Source organism: Diceros bicornis, chromosome 24, assembly GCF_020826845.1.
Source record: "Diceros bicornis minor isolate mBicDic1 chromosome 24, mDicBic1.mat.cur, whole genome shotgun sequence".
Lineage (NCBI taxonomy): Eukaryota > Metazoa > Chordata > Mammalia > Perissodactyla > Rhinocerotidae > Diceros > Diceros bicornis.
In genome coordinates this window covers 9089341-9114125 of record NC_080763.1, presented here as the reverse complement: position 1 = coordinate 9114125, position 24785 = coordinate 9089341, and the positions used below count along the sequence as shown (strand labels likewise).

General features: G+C 40.2%; 1 protein-coding gene across 4 annotated transcripts in view; it reads right to left on the bottom strand.

Moving 5' to 3' along the window:
• The window catches only part of DAAM1 (dishevelled associated activator of morphogenesis 1), a 159775-nt gene that overhangs the window by 42945 nt on the left and 92045 nt on the right, over window positions 1-24785 (bottom strand). For all 4 annotated transcript variants that reach the window (XM_058567030.1, XM_058567031.1, XM_058567032.1 and 1 more), the window contains 3 exons: window positions 8084-8155; window positions 2772-2866; window positions 454-787 (listed from right to left, as the gene is read on the bottom strand). In XM_058567030.1, the coding sequence (XP_058423013.1) occupies window positions 454-787; window positions 2772-2866; window positions 8084-8155 (501 nt within the window). The remainder of the gene's footprint in view (window positions 1-453; window positions 788-2771; window positions 2867-8083; window positions 8156-24785) is intronic.

Here is a 24785-nt window from a genome sequence, read left to right as displayed (position 1 = left end):
GTTCTAAAAACTCTACTTTCAAAATTCTTATCTCATATATGTTCATATATAAATGTATACAAAGTACAAAAGATTGTGCTTCATTAACTTGGCTTGCTTTTTTATATTTGAGTATAAATACGGTGACATAATCTCACTGTTCATATAATCCTAAATCACGAATGGCAACCTGTAAAATTTTCAGGGACGCTCCATTTAGTATTTAGTGGATTCAAAAGACGTGTGCTCTATAACGTGTAGCAAGCAGGGCCACATTTTTAAGTTCGTTAAGTCCTAAACCCCAGATTGATCAGGTATGGAAAGTACATTCTACTCTCTGGTACTAAAGCCTAAGAGGAAGGCAACGCTGAAGTCACAGTGTGAGCCATCACGGGGGGAGCTCAGGCTGGGCTCTCCCTCGGGCAGGAAGGGCCCCGTGAGAAGGGCGAATGGAGAGCGGGGAGGGGTGCCCACCTGAAAGCGGGTTCTTTCGCTGGCATACTTCTGGTAGTGCAGCATGGCCTGCAGACCCTTCCTGTGGCCCCCGGGAACCAGGCACACGGCGCCCAAGATTTCCAGCACGGCCACCTTTGTTTTAATGTTCTCTGTGCTCAGACTCTGAGCAATTACATTAATACTCTCAGAATGAGCCAGGACGTGAGCCCGACCTTGAGAGTTGTTCATTAGCGCCTTTATACATCCAATGAGAGAGGTATGTATTCGAGACTCTGCGGTCTCGTAGTCCATGGTCTTTAGAAAGTTGAGAATACATGACAGGCCATCCAACTCGATGAATCTGTTTACAAACCTGTCACGAGGAGAAGGTTAAAGAGTATCAGACTTAAGTCTCATTGGAATTTTGTAATAGCCCTTAATGCAAGAGTTTGAGGGGGCTGGAGAAAGAAAGATATAGTTCCTAAAATACTAAAAGGCTTACATGGATGAAGTCTCCTTAATTCCTGGCCTCTTCCTTGGCACAGACCCAATGGTCAGCCACAAGCATGAAAAAAATCTCCATTTGAGGTAAACAGATCTCAACTGATACAACCAACCAATTAATAGGCCATATGACCACAGAAAATCAGGAACAAGAAGACACTCAGAATATGTCTTAGGTTCAAGTCATCTGCTGATCCTGTGTTACGGTAACATCCAGCCCCCGTGCACTTTTGTGTACTGACCACCCACCCAGGTAGGCCCCGTATCAATGAAAGTCAAAGAGCATGCTCGTCAAACAAATGATCGTCTATATCCCTAAGGTGGTGTAGAAATCCCTTCTTTTGTATGACATACTACATGGAATCTCAATATATAAAATAAATAAAAGCAGTACTTTATTACTGTACATTAGTTTTATTGATATTTATAGCACTTATTTACCATAAAGTCAATCAATGAGAATAATTCACAATGCACATCTGCATGTTAAGCCTCTGAAAAGTTCAGAAGTAATACAACCTGTTTATCTGACTACTCCAGAAATTTCCAAACTTATTTAGCCTTGAATACCCATTAACATCTGAGAATGCAGAACACATACAGAGGGAACACACACACAGAGGGAAACATTGATCTATTAGGATAGGCTAGAAAACCTCTGTCACACAACTGCATAGGATTTTTTTTTTACATCAGTAGATTTTTCTCAGTTAGCATTTTATAGTCAAATAAAGGAAGGGACCAACCATTTCACCCAACCCCATGACCCAGATATAGTCAAGCTGGTTAAACCGGTTGGCTTCATTCATAGCACCTGTCCTAATGAACTATACCTGTAAGTACCCCAACATCCTACCAAACCTCAGAGGCATTAATGGGAAATGAAGGTGTGGGAGGCACACCGTGGAAGCTGACTGCCATCTTTTCCTTTATAACAGTTTTATTAAGACATAACTCACATGCCAAAAAGTCCACACTTTCAAATGTATAATTCAGTGATTTTTAACATATTCACAGAGTTGTGTAGCCACTGCCACTATGTGATTTTTAGAACACTTTAATCACCCCCAAAAGACCATTTCCCCCTCTCTCTAACCCCAGGCAACCACTGTTCTTCCTGTCTCTGTGGAATGGCCTTTTCTGGATATTTCATATAAATGGAATCATACAATATGTGCTCCTTTGTATCTGGCTTCTTTCACTTTGCATAAATATTTTCAAGGCTCATCAATGTTATAGCATGTATCAGCACTCTATTCTTTTTCATGGCTGAATAATATTCCATTTGATACATCACATTTTATTTATCCATTCATCAGTTGATAGAACTTGGGCTGATAACACTTTTTGGTTATTATGAATAATGCTGATATGAACATTCATGCACAAGTTTTTCAGGAGACATGTTTTCATTTCCCTTGGCTGTATATCAAGCAATAGAGTTGTTAGGTCATTTGGCAACACTATGTTTAACATTCTGAGGAACTGCTCAACTGTTTTCCAAAGTGGCTGCACCATTTTACATTCCCACCAACAATGAATGAGGGTTGCAATTTCTCCACATCCTCACCAATACTTGTTAGTCCCTGTCTTTTTTATTTTAGCCACCTTAATGGCCGCCTGCATATCTTTTAATTGAAGACAATCAATTTAATGAATGTTCAGTGATTAAAGTATTTCATCCATGGCTCAATTGCATGCTTTTAATTTAAGACTTCCTCGAAAATTTGGCTACTTTTTTGGCAGAAAAAAGAAGAAAGGAAGGAAGAAAAGAAGAGGGGAAGAAAGGCTAGAAGAGAAGAGAAGAAGAAAAAGAAGACAAGTAGCATATACGCTACCAGTGGAAAAATTACCTCATCGGTTTTGTCCTCAGTGCTGTCTTCAAACTCTCTATAGTTTTACTTCTCTCTTCTTCCTCTTCTTTCTCCAAAGCCAGCAGAGATTTTCTCTATGCAAAGAAAACTGAAGTTACTTCTTCAAACTCTACGTTTTAATTATGGCACAAGCAAGACAAGCCCACAGATTACGTGCTACTGTCACTTTTAATACAAATAATCAATCAACAAATCTATGACTAATATTTACAAGCCAAAATATAGAGCAGAAGCACCAAGAATTCCACAGATTTGTTTTCTCTACTATAAGCTAGTTCTTTCAAATTTTAAATAAAGCTTTAAGGAAATGTTTAGAAATCTTACTAGAGATTAAGTTGTCCAAACGTTTGTGTAACTATTCTACAACTACACTTTGATGAAGATATTACTATTTATACTTGATAGAAAGAAGACTGGATCTGTAGTTAAATACAACATTCTAGCAATTCAAGTTAATAACATTACCACACTATCCAACAGAGGTGGGCAGCTCTCTCTCCCATTCCTCACGCTGAAACGTATAACTTGAACACTTTTTTGTTACATCAGATTTTTTTTAAAGAGAAAAAATTAAGTTGGACCTGATACTAAGATGGACAACTCTTTTAGAGTAAATGCCTAAGTTTTAGAAATGATTCGACATCATTTGAAAACCAGGATACGGAATACACGCACGTGTGTGTACACTCTCCCTACTCAGGGATCTGCTACAGCAGTGCTTCTCAAAATTTAAGTGGACATGAATCACCTGGGGGTCTGGTGAAAATGCGGGTTCTGATGAGGGATGCCTGGGGCGAAGCCTAAGATGTTGCATTTCTTACTAGTTTCTGTGCGATGCTGATGCTGCAGGTCTGTGGACTTCACTGTGAAGAACAAGGCTCTGAGGAAGCAGCTCTCGGTTGATGTTACAAAGTCATGAATGCTAGTAATCTTTACAGATGTGTTAAAAAGTCTTTTCCATTCCTTTCAGCCCCTGATCATCTAGTTGTACTAAAAGTATCCCCAAGTCATATGGCCCTAGGTGCTCCACTCACCCATGGAACCGCTGGTCCCTTGCCTTCCTCCTACTCTGAACACGTGCTTATCTAGCCTCAGCCTGCTTACCCATTACCAATTCTGATAAAATGCATGGTTGGCAAACAGGCTAGGGTATTGGGGAAAAAAAAGTCTTATCCATGTGTCTCAATGATCCAGTCTCTCCCATTCTTTCAGGACCACAAATCATCCAGGGGTAACTTTACTTAATTAATTTTTTCAAGTCTATAGTATCAGCATTAAGTAACCAAATGTTAACTAAAGCCTAAATTTGACTTCACAATTAGGAGGGTAAAGCCCAAAGCAAACAAATACATCAGTATCACTTAATGGCAACTAAAATAAAAATCAGTAAAGTCTTGTTCTTTAAACTGTTATTATTTCTGCTAAAGCTGTTGTCTTGCTGGTGATGTGCCTGGACAGCTGTCACCAGAGGATGGCAGGGGAAGAAGCTGTGTGCAGAAATAGCCAACGAATTTCTTCACGGCTCCGTGAAACCCATCCCCTGGAAAATTCGGCACAAACCCAGCCAAGTACGTTTAATCTCCTCTGGCACAGCTGAACTCATTTAGACTCTTAAGCAATCGGTTTGAATCTGTAGCTCAGAATCAAGCCTTTTATGAATATCACTCATTGTTTCTAAGTTTTACTACACAAAACTATCCCCAAATTAGATGACACACATTTCTTATTGTGGTTCACTAATACTAAATAAAGATGCATAGATTTACCCTTTTAATAATCCTAGAGAGGAGTGAATTAGGGCAGACTATACTAACATCTCTCCCTAGTAGAGCTGGGAGATTTATGAAATGTCAAGAAAACCAAATTGTAATTTCCTTTCCCAATATAAGGAGCATTTTCTTCCTCTCAAAACAGAAGACAATATGCTCCTTTCTGTATGTGATACAATTAGGTTTGAATCTCAGATCACATTTATTGTATTGAGAAAACTGAGGACATGTGAATGAACCTGATATTCTACTGTGACTTTTCAAAATAAAATAATTTATATAAAGTCTCAAGTTTTCCAGCTTCCCATTTAGGAAGCAGGCTTAATTTGCAACTTTTGGTAGAAAAAGGGGCTAAACCTACACTTCTGAAGAGGGCTGCTATGCCAACCATGGCATATACGGGATGGGCCTGTGGCAGCCTCTGTGGGTGCTTTACACACTTAGTAAAGCCCTGCTCACATGAGAAGTGGGGAAAGGAAAAAGCGCGTCCCAGCAGAGGGTCTTCCAGTCAAGCGGCTAAGGTATACATTGGAACACACAGGTCCAAGAGAGCCGCACAAACGAGGCACAGAGATCATTCCTGGCTGGGAGTCTGGAACTAAGCTCCTGCTTGAAACATTTCCTTGGGTGACCTTAATAAGACAGGCCACTGAGCACACTGAACTTCACCTTACATCCTTCCTCCTTGAGAGTGCAGAGAAGCCACGTAGAAAGCAAGCCCAGGTCCTTCTCGAATCTGCTGGGCTGCACTCTTTTATTATACTGTTTTTCACTCCTTAAAAGCCAACAGATCACTCAGCGGTCCTTTAAAGAACAAAGCACTCTTGTTATGAAGCTTACATAAAGTAACTGAACTTGTTCCACAAAAGGCTTCAGGGCCAGTAAGCGCTGCAGTTCTCAACCTGGGCTGTTTATTAGACTCTCGAGGCATTAAAGAAAACAGATGCCTTGTTGGCAGCTGGGGGTGGAGTGGGATTATCCTTTTACATGCCAAAGGGTTTTAAAAACCGAGTTAATCAGAGGCAAATTGGAAAGGCTTCTTTGAGCTCAGACTGATAAATTTAAATTCAGCACTACTCCTTCCTAATTAGATGACTTTGGGCAAGGTAACCTTTCTCTGTCTCAGACTCCTTATCTGTAAATAGCACTTATAGCATAGGGTGCTTGTAAGGATTTAAACCAACACAGAAAGTGCCTGTTCTACTGCCCGTCACATGATGCCCATTCAATAGCAGTAGTCGCTATTGATGCTGAAGATAGTGGCTGATGACAATGTGAATAAATGCCCCTTCAACAATTCCCCTAAGTGGAGAGCCAAAGAGTCTAGCTGCCAGGCCATGAAAGGATTTGGAGGAATTGTGTGCCTTTCCAGTGCCCAGGGACAACGTCTCGGGATTTCTGCTGTGCGTTGTTGAGAATTCTCCAACGCAGTTCTCAGAGATGAACCAGAACTGTGGGAGGAGGTAGAGGTAACAAACAGGGTGAAAAAACAGAAAACTTAGCATAGGGTCTCTGGTCTCATCAGGCCTCCTCGTTCCTTCCCTTTTGCAGGAGTTCTGAGGCCTCCTTAATTGATGAACTGTTAATGCCTTTTACCTTCAACCCCAGAAATTGCTAGCTCCGTCCTTAAAGGAGCATTAGAAAGCTTTGTTAGGTGTTTAACACATAAAGAATAGCAAAGTGACTGACAACTTAATAGCCTTGAGATACTCTTGGAAAGGACTTTGGATTAGGAAGCAAATATAATTAAAATATAGACATCTCATGAAAGCAGCAAAGGGTTGTCCAAGGAGCTGGACGAAGGAGAAAGGAGGCTCTTGAAGAAGGGCCACATACTGGCACATCATGGACTCTCCAGTGCAGGAAATGTGCCAGGTCGACTCCAGACAAGGCCTGGATTAAGTCGCTAAAGGACAAATTAACCTAACTGCCCCAAAATTTGAAGAAAGAAAAAATCCATAGGGTTTAGTACTTCTCCATTTATAGACATGAATTCATTAACAAAGAAGCAACTTCCCTTGTTAGACGTCAAACAATGCTGACTTAATCCGAACGAGAGGCAGCCTGTCCAACAGCTTTTTCCCCTAACAGCCAGGACCAAGAATTCAGAAAATAACCTTCACATGCAGGAAATGTAAATGGCTCTAAATTATTATTGCTTAGGCGGATGCAGAGAAAATCCCTGATGGTCATCACTAGCCTCCCCATCTGCTAACATATTCATACAAATGCTGAGATCACCCTTTCCTGATCTCTGTCGTTGTGTAGGATGCCTTGTTAAAGGAGGATTTGGTGGTTATTTTCTGTTCCTTTCTGCTGTGCTTTTAGACTAGAAACCCTTGGGGCAAAAGCTTATGCAGTTTCTTCTATAATTTATACAGCCCTGTTCACATTTACCAGGCTGTTTATTATTCATTGATCTTCAAAGAAAAAGCTAGAAAAGAGGAAGTTACTAAAAGTGAAGGTCCCTGAAAGTTTAGCAAAAGTGTGAATGCCTCACATATTCTAGCCAGTTTTCAACTTGTGCAGCAGCAGCAGCAGCAAAATATTAGACAATCTAAAATGTTTGCTTTAAGTGATAAGAAGAAAGTAATTCTCCATAAGGACTCTGGGACAGTCAGGAAAGAAAGAGGTAGAGAAAAGTATTATGGAAGCTATCATATCACAATATGCTTGGATATTATAAACTCAAAATTGAACGTAACAGACTGACTTTTAAAATCGTGAGTGTGCCCACTGAGGCCAAGACTGTGTTCTTGGTGGGCAACCTCCAAGATTTATCAACACACAGGATTTAAGCTACTAAGGTTCAAAGGTTGATGACATGTTTTCTGCTGCGTGTTTTAGCTGGGATCAACAGGGGCTCCTCCAGCTGCTCGGAACGCTGACATCACAGAGACATCCGTGTTATCAGAATACTATTTAGACATTGAGAATGCATTTTAAGCAATTACTGAACCAAAAATCCATGTGCCACAGATTTCCCAAGGACATCTCAGCATAATCATTATTACACCTTTTCATTAAACCACTTATCCCATGAACTCCTTTTTCTTATTTATATGAGTAAAAGAGTACCTTGGTGCCCTGTGAAATCAAGAACCCAGGAACTAAGCAAGTCCCCAGTAAAAAAGAGAAAAGAGTGTAGCCATAGTTTCATTGTACTGTTTTTAAATGGTATTAACTTTTAGAATAGTGCTGCCATAATAAAGCTCAAATGACTGGTAAGAGCAATTGCAAATTAAAGTTGAACATAAGCCAGATTTAAGATGACATTTCCTCTTATAACATTAAAGTCACTTATATTTTAGTGTGTGCTCACTTTATTTAAAACACTAGAAAAAAATCACTTTGCCAAGTACCACTCCTACCCCCTTTATCCCCCTAATATTGAGCACGTGGAATGGAGTTTGGAAAGATAATGACATTTGGTAGTTCTTAAGTGAATTTATTGTGCAACCGTGTGCTTTGTACTAGACTTGCATTTTAAACTGTGTGTCGTAGAACAGAAAGTATACCCACAGCAGCCATGGAATTGAGCTGATCGATGTAGAATTCTGGCCAACTTGTTGCTCCCTTGTTTTCTTCCTGGTCCTAAAGAAAAAGAAAAAAAAGTGATATACCACCAGATGTATCCACACAACAGCCATAAGCACATCTGACTTCCAGAGCATCTAGACAATGGAACACACTGAGATAGATGAAATTTTCTTTAAATCATCAGACTGTCCACTTGACTAGGGTGGTCTTCCCGATCTGGTTTTCACTGAGTGCTAAAGTCTGAGTAAGGTGTAACATGAACCATGGATCAAGGGGAATTTAAATGGGAACTTAGCCACACCATGGTGTGATGCTGTTTTCCTTCAGGGGCACCACAGCATTGGGAAGGGCACTGTGTTTGTCACAAGGACCAAGGACCTTTGGCCTGTCACACTAAGGACGGTATTGCTGGACTATACAGCTGGGTGAAATTCACAAGAGAGGGAAAGTTGTCTTAAAAAATGGCCACAGGTTCAGCCAGTTGTTAACTAGACTTTTTCAGTTAGTTTATTCAGATTCTAGTAGACAGTACATATTTTTGAAGAAGGGTTTCATTGACGTGACCAAAACTAGGAACTGCTCGAGATGAGGAGTTAGAATGAAGCCCAACACTCAAAGGACAGAAGAGAACGAACACACATCATTAGTCCCAGGCCCAGCCCTCATGCTGGGGACAGCTTGTGACTCTGAGAAAACGTAACTGATCCGAGCTGAAGAGAACTGAAACCCAAGGAATCGGAAACCCATTCGTAAACCACTCCAGCCAGTCTTGCGTCTTACCAACCACGTGACTGGAAGCCAGCACCAGAGCCCCAGGGCTTCTGTGGACGGGAGATCTGTGCCAAACTAAACCCACACCTCCAAAAAATCAGGCGGCCATCAGAGCATTGAGTCCCTCAGAAGATGGCCTTGTGGTCTGGGGTCTCCATGCATGTTTGCAAATCTATGTGGCTATAAGTCATTTGTGTGATCAAACAGACTCGAAGAGGAAAATTTCAGCTCTTCTCTAGCTTCACATTCAGAAAGCACCTTAGTATAATCAACATTCCCTGTCCCCTTGGAGAAGACGCTGGGCCAGGTACACGTAGCTGCTACTGGACAATCAAGTAGTTAGCACCTATTTACTGGTGTCAGAATCCCAATCCTTGGGATGGCAGTTTTGAGGTGTGGCTTTTAATTTCAGTCCCGTATTTTACCTCAAAAAAACACTTTCTCTCAGCAAATCTTTCTAGGCAGATACACTCGGGTAAGATAAAGGAAATATAATTTCAAAACTATTCTTTGAGTAGCCACAAAAAGAGGACAAAGTAACTATTGCTCACGGTGCCTTAAAAGTTGGCAGTAACTGATATCTCAGTTTCTGATACCTCTGGCCATTGCATGAATTTCATCTGCAGACTGAACAAGCCCGATGATGGGGACAAAGGCTACAGCAGTAGCTTTGAAACTGGACTGGATTACACTTCCACGGTTTTAAAAAGCTTAGGAAATCTGATGAGTTTTTACAACAGCCCTTGATTATTATTTAACACGTTAACAAAATAGCTGTAATGGTAGTGTAAATGCTGAACCATTCTCTCCTCTTAAAATGGAGTATTAAAGTTAGCAAAACCCCACTGTTACCAATGTATTCAGCGAGCCAAAACCTACAGCGATATTCAATGGTATTTGAACCTATAAAATGAAACAGAAGGTGCCATATCTTTCTATTCCCTCAAACTAGGGCAAATTTCCAAAACTACAACAAAATCATGTCCCATGTCCAGGGTCCCATGAGAGCCTGTCTGTTGTCAGCTTAATAGTCATGGTTACGGAAGAGACATCATTTCAGAAACTGAAGATTAGTATATAGAGAGATATCTTAACACTTTGGAAATGCTTTAATAACGTAAACAGATTAAGAGGAGACCTAGATACTGAAGTCAAAGTAAGGGGAAGAAAGCTTCGTTTTTATTTCACATGCCTCAGTGCTGAGAAAATCAAATGAGGTAACATATGTGAAAGCTTCTTGTAAATGTCCGAAGTGTTATCACTATATTCCCAGGGGTGATCCTCAGAGTTCTTCACCTTGGCAACGCACCTCCAGATTCCCCAGTGCACTCCTTGTCCTCCTATACAGATGTGTGCTACGGCAGCCAAGTGAAACTCACATCCGCGGATCAGCTCTCTGCTCCTACCTTGTGCGGCTGCTCGAGTCTGTGGTTCTGCAGAGGCACAGGCCAGAGGAGATGAAGGCAGTTGTTTCCCAGGAGTCCCCTAAATTGTACTGGACACTGAGACATGCCAAAGGGGAGACTCTCTCCTAGGAAGCCCGTGAAAGAAACTGCTGATGCAAGTGCAATGGGTCCTATGTGTTACCAGCCTCTAACACATATTATTCTTTGAGCCATCTGTCTCAATTCTATTTGTTTGTTCTAGAGAAACAAGTGGAAAAATATACAAGACTGTATAAATTGTATTAGTTGTAATGGAAGCAACAACAATATCCAAGACATAAACAGCTTACTATGTGTTGAACACCGCATAAATAGCTTACGATGTGCCAAACACCACGCTCTTCATTTAATCTACCCTGTGAGGTAGGTGCTGTTATTATACTCATTTCACCAAATAGGAAACAAAAGGCAGAAAGAGGATAGGTGAGTTGCCAAAGGTCATCCTGCTGGAAACTCAGTGTCGGTGGGAAAGAATCAGGGCAACCTCTAAGATTAGACCTCAGATTAATCATAAGCAATATACATTAAATGCGAAGCTGCTCTTTTACTCTTAACCACTTCACTATAAGAAACTCAGACATGGCTAGTGTCCAAAAATGAGTTTGCCTTCCCTAAACCCTTAGTGCTATTTTTGCTACATTCAACATTTCTGAATATTATTCTAAGGCCTGATGTCTTACCCAGGTTATCTCTGATGCCCCTCTCTAGACTCTTTCTGTGGGAACTCTTCTGCCTCTCTACCTTTATACATGTGCATACAGACAGCACTTCAGAAGCTTTCCTAACCTCTTCTCTTGTTCTGTTCTACACCTCAGTCTCAAGGCCATCGTCACAGGAATTTCTTAAGAGCACTTGCAGAGGAGCTGAGAGCATGGAGCAGTTTGGACAGTGGAACTGTCAACAAACCCCTCCCTAAACCATACACATCTCCCCCTACTTTTGGCTCTCTCCTTCACTGATTCCATTAGAACTTTTCTCTAATAAGCAAGAACGTTGGCTTCATTCTATTCTTTTTAAAAGTGGGGGGATTTTCCCCCCACTTTTAAAACAGATTGTTGGTAACACTTAATGACACCTAGAGAAGGTGGCCCTAAGGAAATACAAATTCTAGCAATCACATTAAATGCTATTTTACCTACAGAATGGATAATTCATATTAAAATCTAGTTTTGTTCCCCCTTGAAAATGTTATAAGCATTTAAGTTTATCTGCCTATCTTCAGAAGGCCTATGAGACAATTAAAACTGAATTGATATAAACATTTTATGTTATTGAATTCTCCACTGATTATTGAGAATATTTGTAAACATCGTTCCTTTTCAGAGAGATGATACAGCCGTACGGTGGAAAGATGACCAGATAGGCCATCTAAAGATCAGATACCATAACTCACTTTTTGGTTTACTCAATTGGAATTTTTTGGTAAGTTTGAATATCTCTGGGCCTCATTTTCCTTCTCTCCAGAATAAGAGGTTGAGACCAGACTGCTTCTAAAGGCTGTACAAGCCCTAAGATTCTACATAAGTTTGATAGCAAGATGTCATGGAAAACGCAGTGTGTGTTGTACTTAGTTTGAGGGCCCAATTTCTAAAATCAATAATTTTAAAAATTTATGTTGTTCAATGACTCAGTTACAAAACCTTTAACTTTCAACAGCTACTTCCTTTACAAGGTAATTGAAGGGAAAAAAAATCTCAGTATTAATTATTTTATTATTTCTCTAGTCCAACTCATCCTGTTTCCTTGGTAGGTTGACAGTCATCAGTAAGAGCATATTCACAGACAAAATTTCCTGCTGGGGGCCAGCCCAGTGGCGCAAGTGGTTGGTGCGTGTGCTCCGCTGCGGTGGCCTGGGGTTCGCTGGTTCGGATCTCGGGCGCGCCTCGACGCACCGCTTGGCAGGCCATGCTGTGGCAGCATCCCATTTAAGTGGAGGAAGATGGGCATGGATGTTAGCCCAGGGCCAGTCTTCCTCAGCAAAAAAAAGAGGAGGATTGGCAGATGTTAGCGCAGGGCTGATCTTCCTCACCAAAAAAAAAAAAAAATTTCCTGCTGGATGGACACTCTGTCACTCCTTTTCCTTTTGGCCTGCACAGACTACAGTTTTAACTTCTTTTCTTGGTTGTTCACTTTGTTCTCACTATCTCAAATTCTGAAAAAACAAAAAAGCAAAACAAAACCTCCTTTTCTAGAGAAGGGAACTTGTACATTACAAGGGACCTTTAAGAACATTGACTTTTTTTTTTTTAAATCAGGCTTCAATTAACCAATTCATTTAGAAGGTACAGTAAGGAAAGTAAGGAAATACATAGTCTTTCTAACCTTGCTTCTTTTATTTTTTTTTTTTTTGTGAGGAGATCAGCCCTGAGCTAACATCTGCCAATCCTCCTCTTTTTTTTCTGCTGAGGAAGACTGACCCTGGGCTAACATCCGTGCTCATCTTCCTCCACTTTATATGGCACGCCGCCACAGCATGGCTTGCCAAGCAGCACATCGGTGCGCGCCTGGGATCCGAACCAGCAAACCCCGGGCCGCTGCAGTGGGGCGCGTACACTTAACCGCTTGCGCCACCGGGCTGGTCCCTAATCTTGCTTCATTTCTAACTGGCACATTTTTCATTCCAAATCTCTGGTCAGTGGCTAATAAAAAAATTCCAGAAGATCCTCCCCCATCTTCTTTAAATACACAACAGTGCATTTATTTTTCTCAACATCACTTTACCCATAAGAATAAATTGTGCATTATTTCTTTGTTTGTACTCTTTCTGGGGTAAACATTCACAGCTATATCCCAGACTTCTGTCTCTCACTTCATTATCATCTCTCTTTACCAATCCAAGCTGACTGTATTCCCCTGCTTGTACCACTGTCAACACACATGCATTTGGATCCTCAGGCACTCACTACCCTAAGTGACTTACGCAGGCAAGTCAAGTAACCTCTCAGTGTGACTCAGGTTTAGTTTCCTTATCTGTAAAATGGGTGCCTACCTCATAGGGTCATTCTGAGGATTTAATAAGTTAATGCAAGTAAAGAAGGCCCTGGGAACAGTATGCACAGAACCTGCTCAATAAATGTCAGCTAGGATGATAATGACACTGTTCCAGAATCTCCAGCTATGGCCATTCTAAGTCCTTGTTACTAGGACAGTAAAATTGGAGCAACCAGTTTGGAGGTAAACTTTGGCAGTAATTGTTCAAATTTAAAACACGCACAGCTTTTAAGCCCGTAAGTCTACTTTCAGGAATTCAGCCCATAATTACGTATTTACACTTGCACAGATATATGTTACAAAGATTTTTTTCACTGCAGTGCTGTCTGAATTAGCAAATAATAAAGTTAACAAACATATGGAAAGGGGGATGGCTGAATAAATTACTTTGTAGCAGCAACAAAGAAGGAAGTAGAGTTACATAATGATTTTCAAAATGACCAAATATATTATTGAAGGAAAAATGCTTCCGAATATTATTTCCCATCTGTAAAAAAAATATATATATACATATATATCCACTTTTACACACAAACATTTCTGAAACCATATACAAGAAAATTTAACAGTGGCTACTTCTAGGTAGGAAAGGCCTTTTACTTATAAACTTTTGTATAATCCAAATTTTCATTTTACCAAAAATGTATACCATTTTCACAATTAAAATAGAAGTTCTAAAGCATTACATGTCCTGTTAGGATGGGAGTTTTGCTTTTTCTGATGTTCTGTGTAACATGAAACGCACTAAGACCCTGTAACATTTGGGATGCCCCTTTCCCCACCCCTCGGGCATCTCTGCTCCCCACAGCAAATACTTAAAAACATTTCTCTAATTGTTTTCCCTCACTGGATTTTCCATTTCTAAAACACACTATAACCCTAACATCAACTGTTTACACAGACAAAGAAACTGTATGATTTGGGCTAAGATTAATGTACCCGAAGCATGCTAAAATTTTCTAAGTTTCCACATTTACATATCTGTGGGGCAAACAATTTCTTGTAGCAGCTGAAGGCTTTCAGTGATATAAGTGGGACTCAAAGTACAGTTTAAAAATTAAGTCTTTAAGGAAGAGTCACTTCTTTTGAAATTACCATAGGACAAATTTTTAATAGGATCATTTCCCAAGTAATAATGTGTAAGAACTGGTCGAGATTTCTTCAGTTTAAGATACTCTTAGTGAGGCCCAAAAGAGGCTGCACAGAGATCAATCAATTGTGAAGGACATGTTCTGCGGCTGTTCACCAGACCACAAATCACAGGCTGGAACAACATGCACTTGGCCAACTAAAGCCATAAATCTCCATGTTCACTGTTAGAAACCCATGAGATTCTAAAGAAAGACACACTCTTTCACTGTCTAGATGGGCCAACAGTCCTCTAGCAATGTCTAATAGTACCATCAACTCAAAAATAGAGACATATTAAGGTTTAACTAAACAAATTTCAACAGCAGAAAGGTATTGTTTCAGTATGATACAAAGTAAATTTCATTCTGATAATTTTCATTACAGGACAAAGGCAACTAACTACAAATAAAAACCTGTTCCAGGCATTGTGGGGAAAAAAATGCAATTAAAAACCTGTTAACTGTGATTGCATATAGGATCAAGAAATTCTCTCCCTTGTTAATGATCAAAATAGTCACTTGTTGCATTAAATTGTTATTACTATTCTGGATTTCATGGGCCCAGCGCCATATACTAATGAATACAACAGATGTTAAATAAATTCATTTTATTTCTAGAATTTTTGTAGAATACTAGAAAGAAAGGGGCAGACAGGCCAAAATATTTTATTCTATTCAGTATGTCTCCATGATGTATGTGGCGTTTAATAAACTCAAGTGAACGACAGGAAACACGTGCCAATGTGGGGGAGATTAGGTACAAGAAACAGGGAAGGAAGAGCAGTGAGGATGGAAAATGGAAACATAGTTTGTGGAAGGCCTTGCTAATAACTTCTGCTAACTTTCTCTTCTGGTTCAATAATAGTGTAATTAGCATCTTTTCAAAGGGTGACCATGATGAAGTGTGGAATGGCCTGATAGACCAGGGGTTGGCAAACTTTTTCTGTAAAGGGCCAGATGAAAAGTATTTTAGGCTTTTTGGACCATACAGTCTGTTGCAACTATTCAACTCTACCATTGTACAGTGCAAAAGCAGCTATAGATAACTCTTAAACGAATGAGCACTGCCATGTTTCAAAAACACTTTATTTACAAAAACAAGTAGCTGACCAGATTTGGCCCACTATGACCCATTGGGCCATAGTTTGTCAACCCCTGTGCTAGATTAAGCTTGCCTCAAGAGGGTAGGAGTACATCAAAATTCTAACTTGGTCACCAACTATTTTCCATTCTTTCTCCTCTTCTCGAAGCCACTAGATCTCCAGTAAACCCCAGCTATAAGTTAGGATCAGCTCATCCAGTGTTTGCTCAGTAATCTGCATGTCTGCTGGAGAAGCAGCAAGATGCACCGTGCCTGAAAAGTCTACCTTCTTCCCAGGCTCACTACTCTCTGAAAGTACTTTAATCCTACTTTTTAAAATAGCATACCATCATTAGGTCTTTAAATCCCGATATTTGCCTCCAACTCTGTTTATCTTGTTCTTCATTCATTGGGAAAAGAAGAACCTGCAGGTCCACAAACCTGGCTTCCTGAGTCCTTCCAACACCCACCTCAAACCCCTAGCAGTGGGCTAAAACTGTATTCTATATCCTAAGCTTGCCAAAGGGAGGCAGTTGGTTTCAAAAAATAATTCCTATGTTGTCACATTTCCTGTGGCCCCTGGGACTGCCAATCCTAGTTACATTTTTTGGCCACTGCCACAATTACACATCAAGTGCATCTGTTGCCAAAATCTGGTTGGGCCCACACAAGGAATGATTACAGACAGCAGCTTCTTCATCTACCAGGAAATCCAACACCTCCTCTGAAGCCTCAGAATGTCAGTCATTTCTGGAAAGATTGGAGGGTGACTTGCAATAACAATGGCTTTCATATTTAGCATTTAGAATCAAGAAAGAAGAGCAAACCTCTTTCCCCATTTTTCCTAATGCTACAAAACATCTGTATGTTTTTAAGGAAAGCCGTCACATAATTATATAGCTAGGTCTTTGACCCTAGAGACAGTCTGGTCCAAGTTTTCCCTCATAGGGTCTCTTACATAAGGTCAGGAGCAGGCGATCGATCACATATTTTCTGAGAGAAGGCTTCAAGGGGTCTGCAATCGTTTGGAACCAGCACTCTCACTACTTTTTAGAAAATTCACCCATACCGAATTGACAGATGTCTCCTTGTAGCTGGCCTTAGTTTTGCCCTCGGGAACTGCATGGAAGAAGTCTAATTTCTCCTATGAACAATAACCCAGCAAATATTTAAACAATTTGAATAAAGCTATTATGTCCTCCCAAAGTTGTCTCTTTACCAAGCCAAAAATTCTCCGCTGGCTGTATAGCACAAGTTTATCTTCCTCAATTCTTAAATAAATCTCAAGTTTTCCATAAATTCGTCACACCCTCATGTCTACTATTTGGAAAAAGAACTCCCACAAATATGTCTACATTCCTATGGAAGAGCTCTTCTCACACGTTTGTCAGTGATGTACAACTCTAGACAGTCTCACTGAGAGGGCATCTGTGGGATCTCTCACCAAATGTCTCTCCCAGAGGCAACAGAACAAGTTCCTGCTCTCCTGACGGTCCACAACAAATAATATTTATGATTTAGAACAAAAGATGCATGTCATATGAAGCAGAGGTAACATGTGTAGTCCTTGTTTTATTAAGTATACATATTTTAACAAAGTGGCCATAAACTCAATAGTAAAATTGGTTTTCTTATTAAACATTGAGGATGCTTCATCTCTAAAACATAAAGATAAGTTAACAAAATTGAAAATGGGTGAACAGATCGTAGGCTCACTAGCTGTCAAGAAATTTTGTGGGAAGTTTAAGCCCTTTAGAGCATTGTTTTTCAGGTCTCTGGATTACACTTCTGCTGTCCCTGCCCCTCTCCTGTACATCTGTTCCTTCAACCATCACAGGAATTTCTTCCATGTATGTATACGAAGTTGGACACCTCTTCTGACCCTGAGTTCTGCTTCTTCCCTGTCTCTGGCCTGTGTAGGTATAAAGCTCAGTCAACTTGATATGCAACGCACATTTCCCATGGAAAGCCTCCCACTATCAGATCATATACCCCAGCGTAAAATGTTATTAAAGAGTTCCGATTATTCAGAATAAGTTAGCCCCTCTTTATCAATTCTCTAAGTTTAAAATTCTATATTGATGAAGGATAATTTTTTAAAAGGTAAAATCAAAGATTTTGCTGAACTCATTACTAAATGAAAGAGCTGGTAAGAGGTTACAATGAGTTCAAAAGACAATCCAAAGGGCAAAGACATATATAAGCATCTATTTACAAACAGATGCAAAACTGGTCAACAGGGCAATAATCAATTGCATTAGACACAATTTGCATTTCAATGGACAAGAGTCATTTGCACTGCAATCAGTTTTTTTTAAACAATTTCAGATTTGTTAAATAGCTCAAAGATAGTGAAAAGTGGAGATCACTCTGATGAGTGCTACAGATAGAAGATCCAGTAAATTTTTTTTCCCCATTTCAATGTAACTAGTTTAGCAGAATAAGAGATGTACCTCCCGGCCGAAGAGGACGTGATCTATAAAGGTGTAACGTGGAAGCCAGGTTGTATGACTAACACTTTGCTCCGGGCTCCCTACACCTAAATTACCCAAATGCTCAGGCTTGCCCAAAGCTCTTGCTCAAGAACACACGCCCTAGCCTGACCACTTCACCTCAGTTCCGCCTGTTTCCGCTGTCTTGTCTAGGCTGTGTGGCATGTTGCTGTTGTGCATCCCAGAGTCTCTGACCTGAAACCACTGAGACTATTCCACTCCATCCCCCTTAAACCCCCAGCTGCACCTGGTTCTCTATCCTCCCCAGAAATCTGTCAGGCAAAGAGTTGGGGTACTTTTAAGACTTCTTGTACTGCTCATAAAAAAAGCTCTGAGTTCAGTTTGTTTAGACCCACTCCCCACCTGCCTACCCCCTAACCAGAAAGAAAGCTATACTTGACCACTGTTCCCTAACAGTTTGGGCTGGAGCCTGATGCCATGTAAGAGGAACAGAGCCTAACTTGGGAGCAGTATTAACATTCTGCTGCTGAACAGAGGGCTTCTCAAGGGCAGGATAGGAACAGGGTCCCTCTGCCCATCATGCTCAAGATTCACAGTGCTGAACTGAACCTAAAAAGTCATTTCCTTTCCTTCTCATTCACTGACTCATCCAACAAATATTTGTTGAGTTTTTTAATGGCCTAGGCACTGTTCTAGGTGTTGGAATACATGAATAAAAGAACAAAGCTCTCTGCCTTCCTTGTCAGTGATCCATGAATATGAGACATACGAGAGTGTTTCCAAACTTGAGTGTTGAGATCTTCTTAGATCACAAACTTATTTTGACAGTGTTTCCAAACTTGAGTGTTGAGATCTTCTTAGATCACAAACTTATTTTGACAACAGGTTCTCAGTCTTTCCAAGACCACGTACAAAGAACTACACCCATTCATAGATTTCACTCCTTTTTCTCATCATGATAAAAAGAAACAGTCAAGTATTATTAACTCTCCTGTATTTTTACTGAACTCCAATCTTTATCACTTAACTTCTTTATCTAACTAACTTTAACTAACAACTTTATCTTCTAACTTCAAGATAAAAGTCAAGTGTAAGCATTCCTAAGCTCCACTGGGAAAAACGCTTTGAAACATTTCCTTGATGGCACAAAATGTTACATTAATATTTTTATATGTCACAAACTTTATTTACACTGGTAAAAATCATTGAAAATTTCTGAATAACCTGAAATGAAACCTAGCACATCAAAAATCAGGCTTCCAGGGACCGGCCCTGTGGTTGAGTGGTTCAAGTTCTGCACGTTCCGCTTCAGCGGCCCGGGTTTGCAGGTTTGGATCCTGGACACAGACCTATACCACTCATCAGCCATACTGTGGAGGCATCCCACATACAAAATTAAGGAAGACTGGTACAGATATTAGCTCGGGGCTAATCTTCCTCAAGCCAAAAAAAGAAGAGGAAGATTGGCAATGGATGTTAGCTCAGGGTGAATCTTCCTCATCAAAAAAAAAAATCAGGTTTCCACTACTTCTCAGCCAGCTATCATTTTTGTTGTTCTCCCCAAAATCACATACCCCAGAAAAGCAACAAAAGAGTGCCACCTTAAAGAGATGGAGGCTCTCTATGGGAATAGCCGCAGTGAAACAAAGAGAAGAGTGACAACAGGGCTTTAAGAGTAAAGAAACCAAGTGCATTTCTGAAACAGCACAAGGGCCTAGTTTGTTCTAAGACCCTCTTCTTCCCTGAAAAAGCCTTGGCTGACTTTACAGAATTGAAATCCTAAAAGTCACATGCTACAGGATCCTGGGGGAAAATGCATTTCAAGAGCTGATATATCTAAGAAAATAGCCACAATCCTTACCTAGAACTAAAAGCTGAGACTTTACAGTCCACTACCCAAACGGAGACATTTATTTTGTTTATTTTAACAAGTCATTTCTTTGGCAAAGCACTTCACGGCACGGAATATGACAGGAGCCTAAAAATCTCAATCAGCGTAACTCCCACGTCTGAAGCCAATTTTAGATGACAACTCCCCCTCATTTTCATGGCAAAGAAAAAGAAACATTCTCCGATTATTATTTTCAAAATGATATAAGCCCATATTCCCCTGTTGCCTATGACACAAAGGTGTACAATGACATAAAACAAATTACTTCTATGTAGCTTGCTACAAGTCAAGTCTTTGACCCACATGTCACCATGGAATGTTACAGAGCCAGGTACAATTTAGTCCAGCTGGTTGGTAAATTAACGCATTTGGACACACATCACTCAACTCTTACGCAGTGTGGAAATCCAATCAGTGGTGTCAATGGCCTTTGTTGCCTCACATCTTGCTACCAGACTTGCTGCTACCAGACCTGCCTTTCAGAATGTCATAAAGCAGGTTTTGATGTTCTGTAACCTGCTCTTGGGAAATCAAAGTGTGTTTATGATTTACAGTATAATGTACACGAGGCTATAAAAAAAGATTTTTGAAAATAGTAATTAAACTATGAAGAGAAGCAGGGGAAACAGTAACCCCATAAAGGCATATTCTGTTCAGGGAAGCATTCTCAGGATGACTGTGAAAAACACTATGACAGGATTAATTGTCCCCTAGAAGGAGAATCATAACTGTACTTCTGATGTTAAGCCATTGAATTAATGACAGCATTTTTGGCAAAAGAAATACAAAAGAAAAGCATCAGTTGGCAAGTGTCACCACATCAGAAATGTCTAAATGTGAGGATGTGGGGAAGTACATCTTAGAAACAGAGTAAATGTAAAATGCTCTTCCTTACGTATGGGGACAGATAAAAGGATACCATCTTAAGACTGCTCAAGTCAAATGTTGCTCTGTACCGCACTGGAGAATAACAAGAGAATTTAAGACACTGTAATTTAAAACTGGTATTCTTCAGTAGACTTCCTACTGTAACCCATTTCTAGTTCCACAAATTACTTAGATTCCTGGAGTGTAAGACATTTGGGAAATCCCATATTAGAAGTATTAGTGGTACATTCTAACTTGCACTGGAAACTCAAAGCTTATTCCTACTCCCCAAGGGGGAGAATCTCTGAAATGCACCAAGCATAGCATGGATTTAATAGTATTAGGTATGCTAGAGCTATTAGTGAAAAGAATAAAATAAATATATATAGGAAAAACTAAGGAAAGTGGTTTTTGTTTTTCTTTGATCTCTCTTCCAAAGTGGATACTTCCTTCCACTGATGTCTTTCATAAACCTGTCTCCTGGAGATGAAGTCAGGCAGCTGGGGCATTCTTTCTATGAAAGCAGGTGACACAGCACTTAGTGAGTCTGCAGAGAACCAGGGAGACCCCCAAGAGACAAGAAGCATGGAATGTAATACTTGTATACAACCATAATCTAGGAGCAAGAGGAGCCCTCAAGGGCAAGGATGGCAAATATTTGCTACGTATGCCACATTCTCCCATCAGGTGTCACAGCAGACATTGCTAATCAATTACCACACTATTCTTACTGAGACCATTCACAACCTCTGAATGCTTCTCAAAGTGCTACAGGCTTCAACACAAAATGTTCAGAATTAATAATCAAGATAAACCTTTTTGTCAGTTCTGCTTCAGGTTATTCATAGTGCACTCAGTTAACCAGGGAAGGAAGCCACAGCCCTAAGGAATACTGAAACAATGGATGTGCATGGGTCTGGAGTGTCTTATGTGCTGCATGTCCCTCAGGGTTCCATTGGGCTGGTGATAACCAGAAAGGGCAGCTATCTCAGATGTGAGATATAGAGATATCCCTTTCCATCAGAGATACAGCTATCACTGAGACCACTCACTCAAGGTGCAGTTCTACACCTGCAGATTGCAGAATTCTGGAAGTGAAATGGAGCTATGCCTATGTGTTTCAACGCACACAGCAAGGGGCTCCAAGGGCCTCACACAGTCGTGTTTAGAACCTTGGTTCCACCACAGAACTGCTGACAGGTACTCTACAGCAAAGACTGAGAGCTCCAAGATAGTCTTGTACTCCTAACTCTGCAATAAACACATGATGGAATTTGTCCTGTACCCAAGCTGTCAAAAGGAACCTGTTTAAGAATTAAGATTTGGAAGCCAAATATAGCTGCTCTGTGGAGGCTGAGAACCACTGCCTCCCAGGGCTTCCACTGAAACCTAAAGCTCCAAGTCTCTTCCAGTGACTGGAGCTGAGGCAGGAGTGTTCTTGCCACAGTGCAGGACCACTGCAGGCATGAGTGACAAGTACAGAGTGAGAGCTGTGGGAGCTGCTTCTCTAGTCCTCATTCCAGAAGGGAAAATAGAGATCCACAGGACACACGGCCCCCATGCTCCCCATGACGCCACCTTAATTGGTTTGTCCAACGAAGATGTCTTACTTTTCCTCAGCAGTATATTGCTCACTTATTTTTATTGTTGTTTTAATGATTATAAGTGAATGCAAACACTGGGTCATTCTCTCCCACCCTCTTCCAGCCTGCTGTTCCCTAATCACAGGGAAAGCAAGGCCTTGGATAAAGGGTGTTACTCACTGAAGAAATGCAAGTATGAGGAAGCACACAAGAGAGACAGTATTCACAAAGCACATACATATTCACTGTTTTAACAATGCTGTAAAGAGCAAAGTATTTATAGACTGAAGAATCAACAATCCCCAAATCCATGCCTTGACTTGTACATAGAAACCAGCTCAGGATTTAGGCAAAGCCATGACAGACAGCAGGTTACACATCTCAATTTCTTAATATCTGAAGGGATCAAGGAGTACAAGAAAGGGGAGAGGCTTTCATAATTTTTACAAAGAGATGCTCAAGACAAAGATGCTCTGGTTAGAGGAGGAGAAAAAGACCAATTGCGTGACTTCCAGCCACAGCCAATTTGCTTGTTTGTGCAGACGTGCTGACTCTGCACCTGTGCAGAATCACCCATCAGGGAAGTGGCAAAGGTCTCAGAACTTCCTGCCTTGGGTGATGGCATGTACCAGTCAAGAGCTTGCTAAGATGGAAGCATGATTTGCCCGGGGCTGGAACTGAGGGTGTAAAGAGGTCTAGAGGAGAGAAAGAGTGAACTACACACAGAGCAGTTTCCTTTGTAGTCAAACCAAATAAACACAATGCTGAGTGGACTATCCATTTTTCTATACTCTAACATTTTGTCCTTGCAGACGGCTTTATGGCTATTTGTATGGAATGCTTTTCATTTTCTAAACCTCGGGTTTTTCTTTTTTAAATGAGTACTTTCTAGTCCAGTAATTTTTACTTCAATTTGATTTGCTAAGATATATGGGAGAAAATTGAAGAACTTTAACGATAGTTTCTTGTACCTGAAACATTCAAACTTATGTAAAATGACTCAGCAGGGCAACGAGATACTAGTTCCCTCCCCTCAGACAGTACCAGCTTCTGGGATGGTTGCCAACTAATTCACTGTAGGTATAAATTGTTACAACCACTTTGGAGAGCAATTAAAGGTGAAAATGTTCATATCAAACCACCCAGTGATTACATGTCTAGTTGTCTATCCTAGAGAAAATCTTGAACACATGCCCAAGGATGTTCATTGCAATATTTTTTTAAATAATGAAAAATTGGAAATAAGCATTATCCAAAGGAAGATAAAAATAATTAAAATGTGGCATGTTCATATAATGAATGGAACATTATACTGCAGGTAAAAGGAAGAAATATCACCCATTGTTCATAAATATATACATGCAAAGTAAGGTTATAAACACAGGAGCAAGGATAAAAACCACATACCACCTTCAGAATAGAGGTCACCTGTGGGCTTCAAATGTATTTATAGTGTTTTATTTCTTTTTTAAAAATCCAAGGCGAATATGATAAAATGTTAGCATTTGTTAAACATGGGTGTTTATTATATTCTGTACTTTTTCGTATATTTAAAAATTTCACAACAACAAAAATAATCAACCAGGAAATTAGTTTCTCTCATGACTTCAGGGGAAAGTTATCAGAGGTTTGTTAGTTTTCTTTTTTTAGAAATTTTAGAGAATGCCAATTTATCAGAACTCAAAATGTCTGCTCTGGTAATGAGGTTTAAGACTTCTAACAATAACGGTATCTGCAACTGTGCTGAAACACTCTTTTATTATCTCCTCAACACCGAGGTTTTGTTTTGTTTGCTTAACTTGGGAAGTCACACAGCTAGAATGCACTATTGAATTATAATGCTGCAACTTTGAATAAATTTTGTTGCTGAAGAAGGCATTTGTAAATCTGGCTCATTTAGACCTAATAAGTTACTTATTTGTGAAAATTGACTTGTTTCATGGAACTTCTTGGTGTTGCGTCCTATAAAAGGATTTTTTTCCCACTGCAAACAAGAGTAGTAGCAACATTTTCATCCAAAAATATTCTTTAGTCCTCCTATTTCAAAAACTGAAGATATTTATCAACCACTTGCCTTTTCCAGGCAGCAAAGAAATTTTAATTCTATTTGAAAATTGGCTTGACCCCACACATGCCCAATTCCCAGAGTTCAGCTGGTATTCACTACTCTGGCCAGGTAAGCCCAATGAAGCTAGCATCTCTGTGGGCTGCACCTGGTCAGCAGGGACTGAAGCACTCAGTGGGCATGCAGACGAGAGGAAGAAAGGAGTGGAGTGTGACTTTTCTGGGCCTCGGTCTTCCCAAACATAAATTAAGGGTGCTCCTGAATTCAGATTCAGGGCCCCACCCAGAAGCGAAGAGACTGCACGTTGATCACCATTGCCCTAGAACTTTTGACATAAACGGGGCCTCCTTTTACCAATTTCTGGTGCTACAAGTAAAGACTTTCTTGGTCTCTTCTTCCCTTATCTA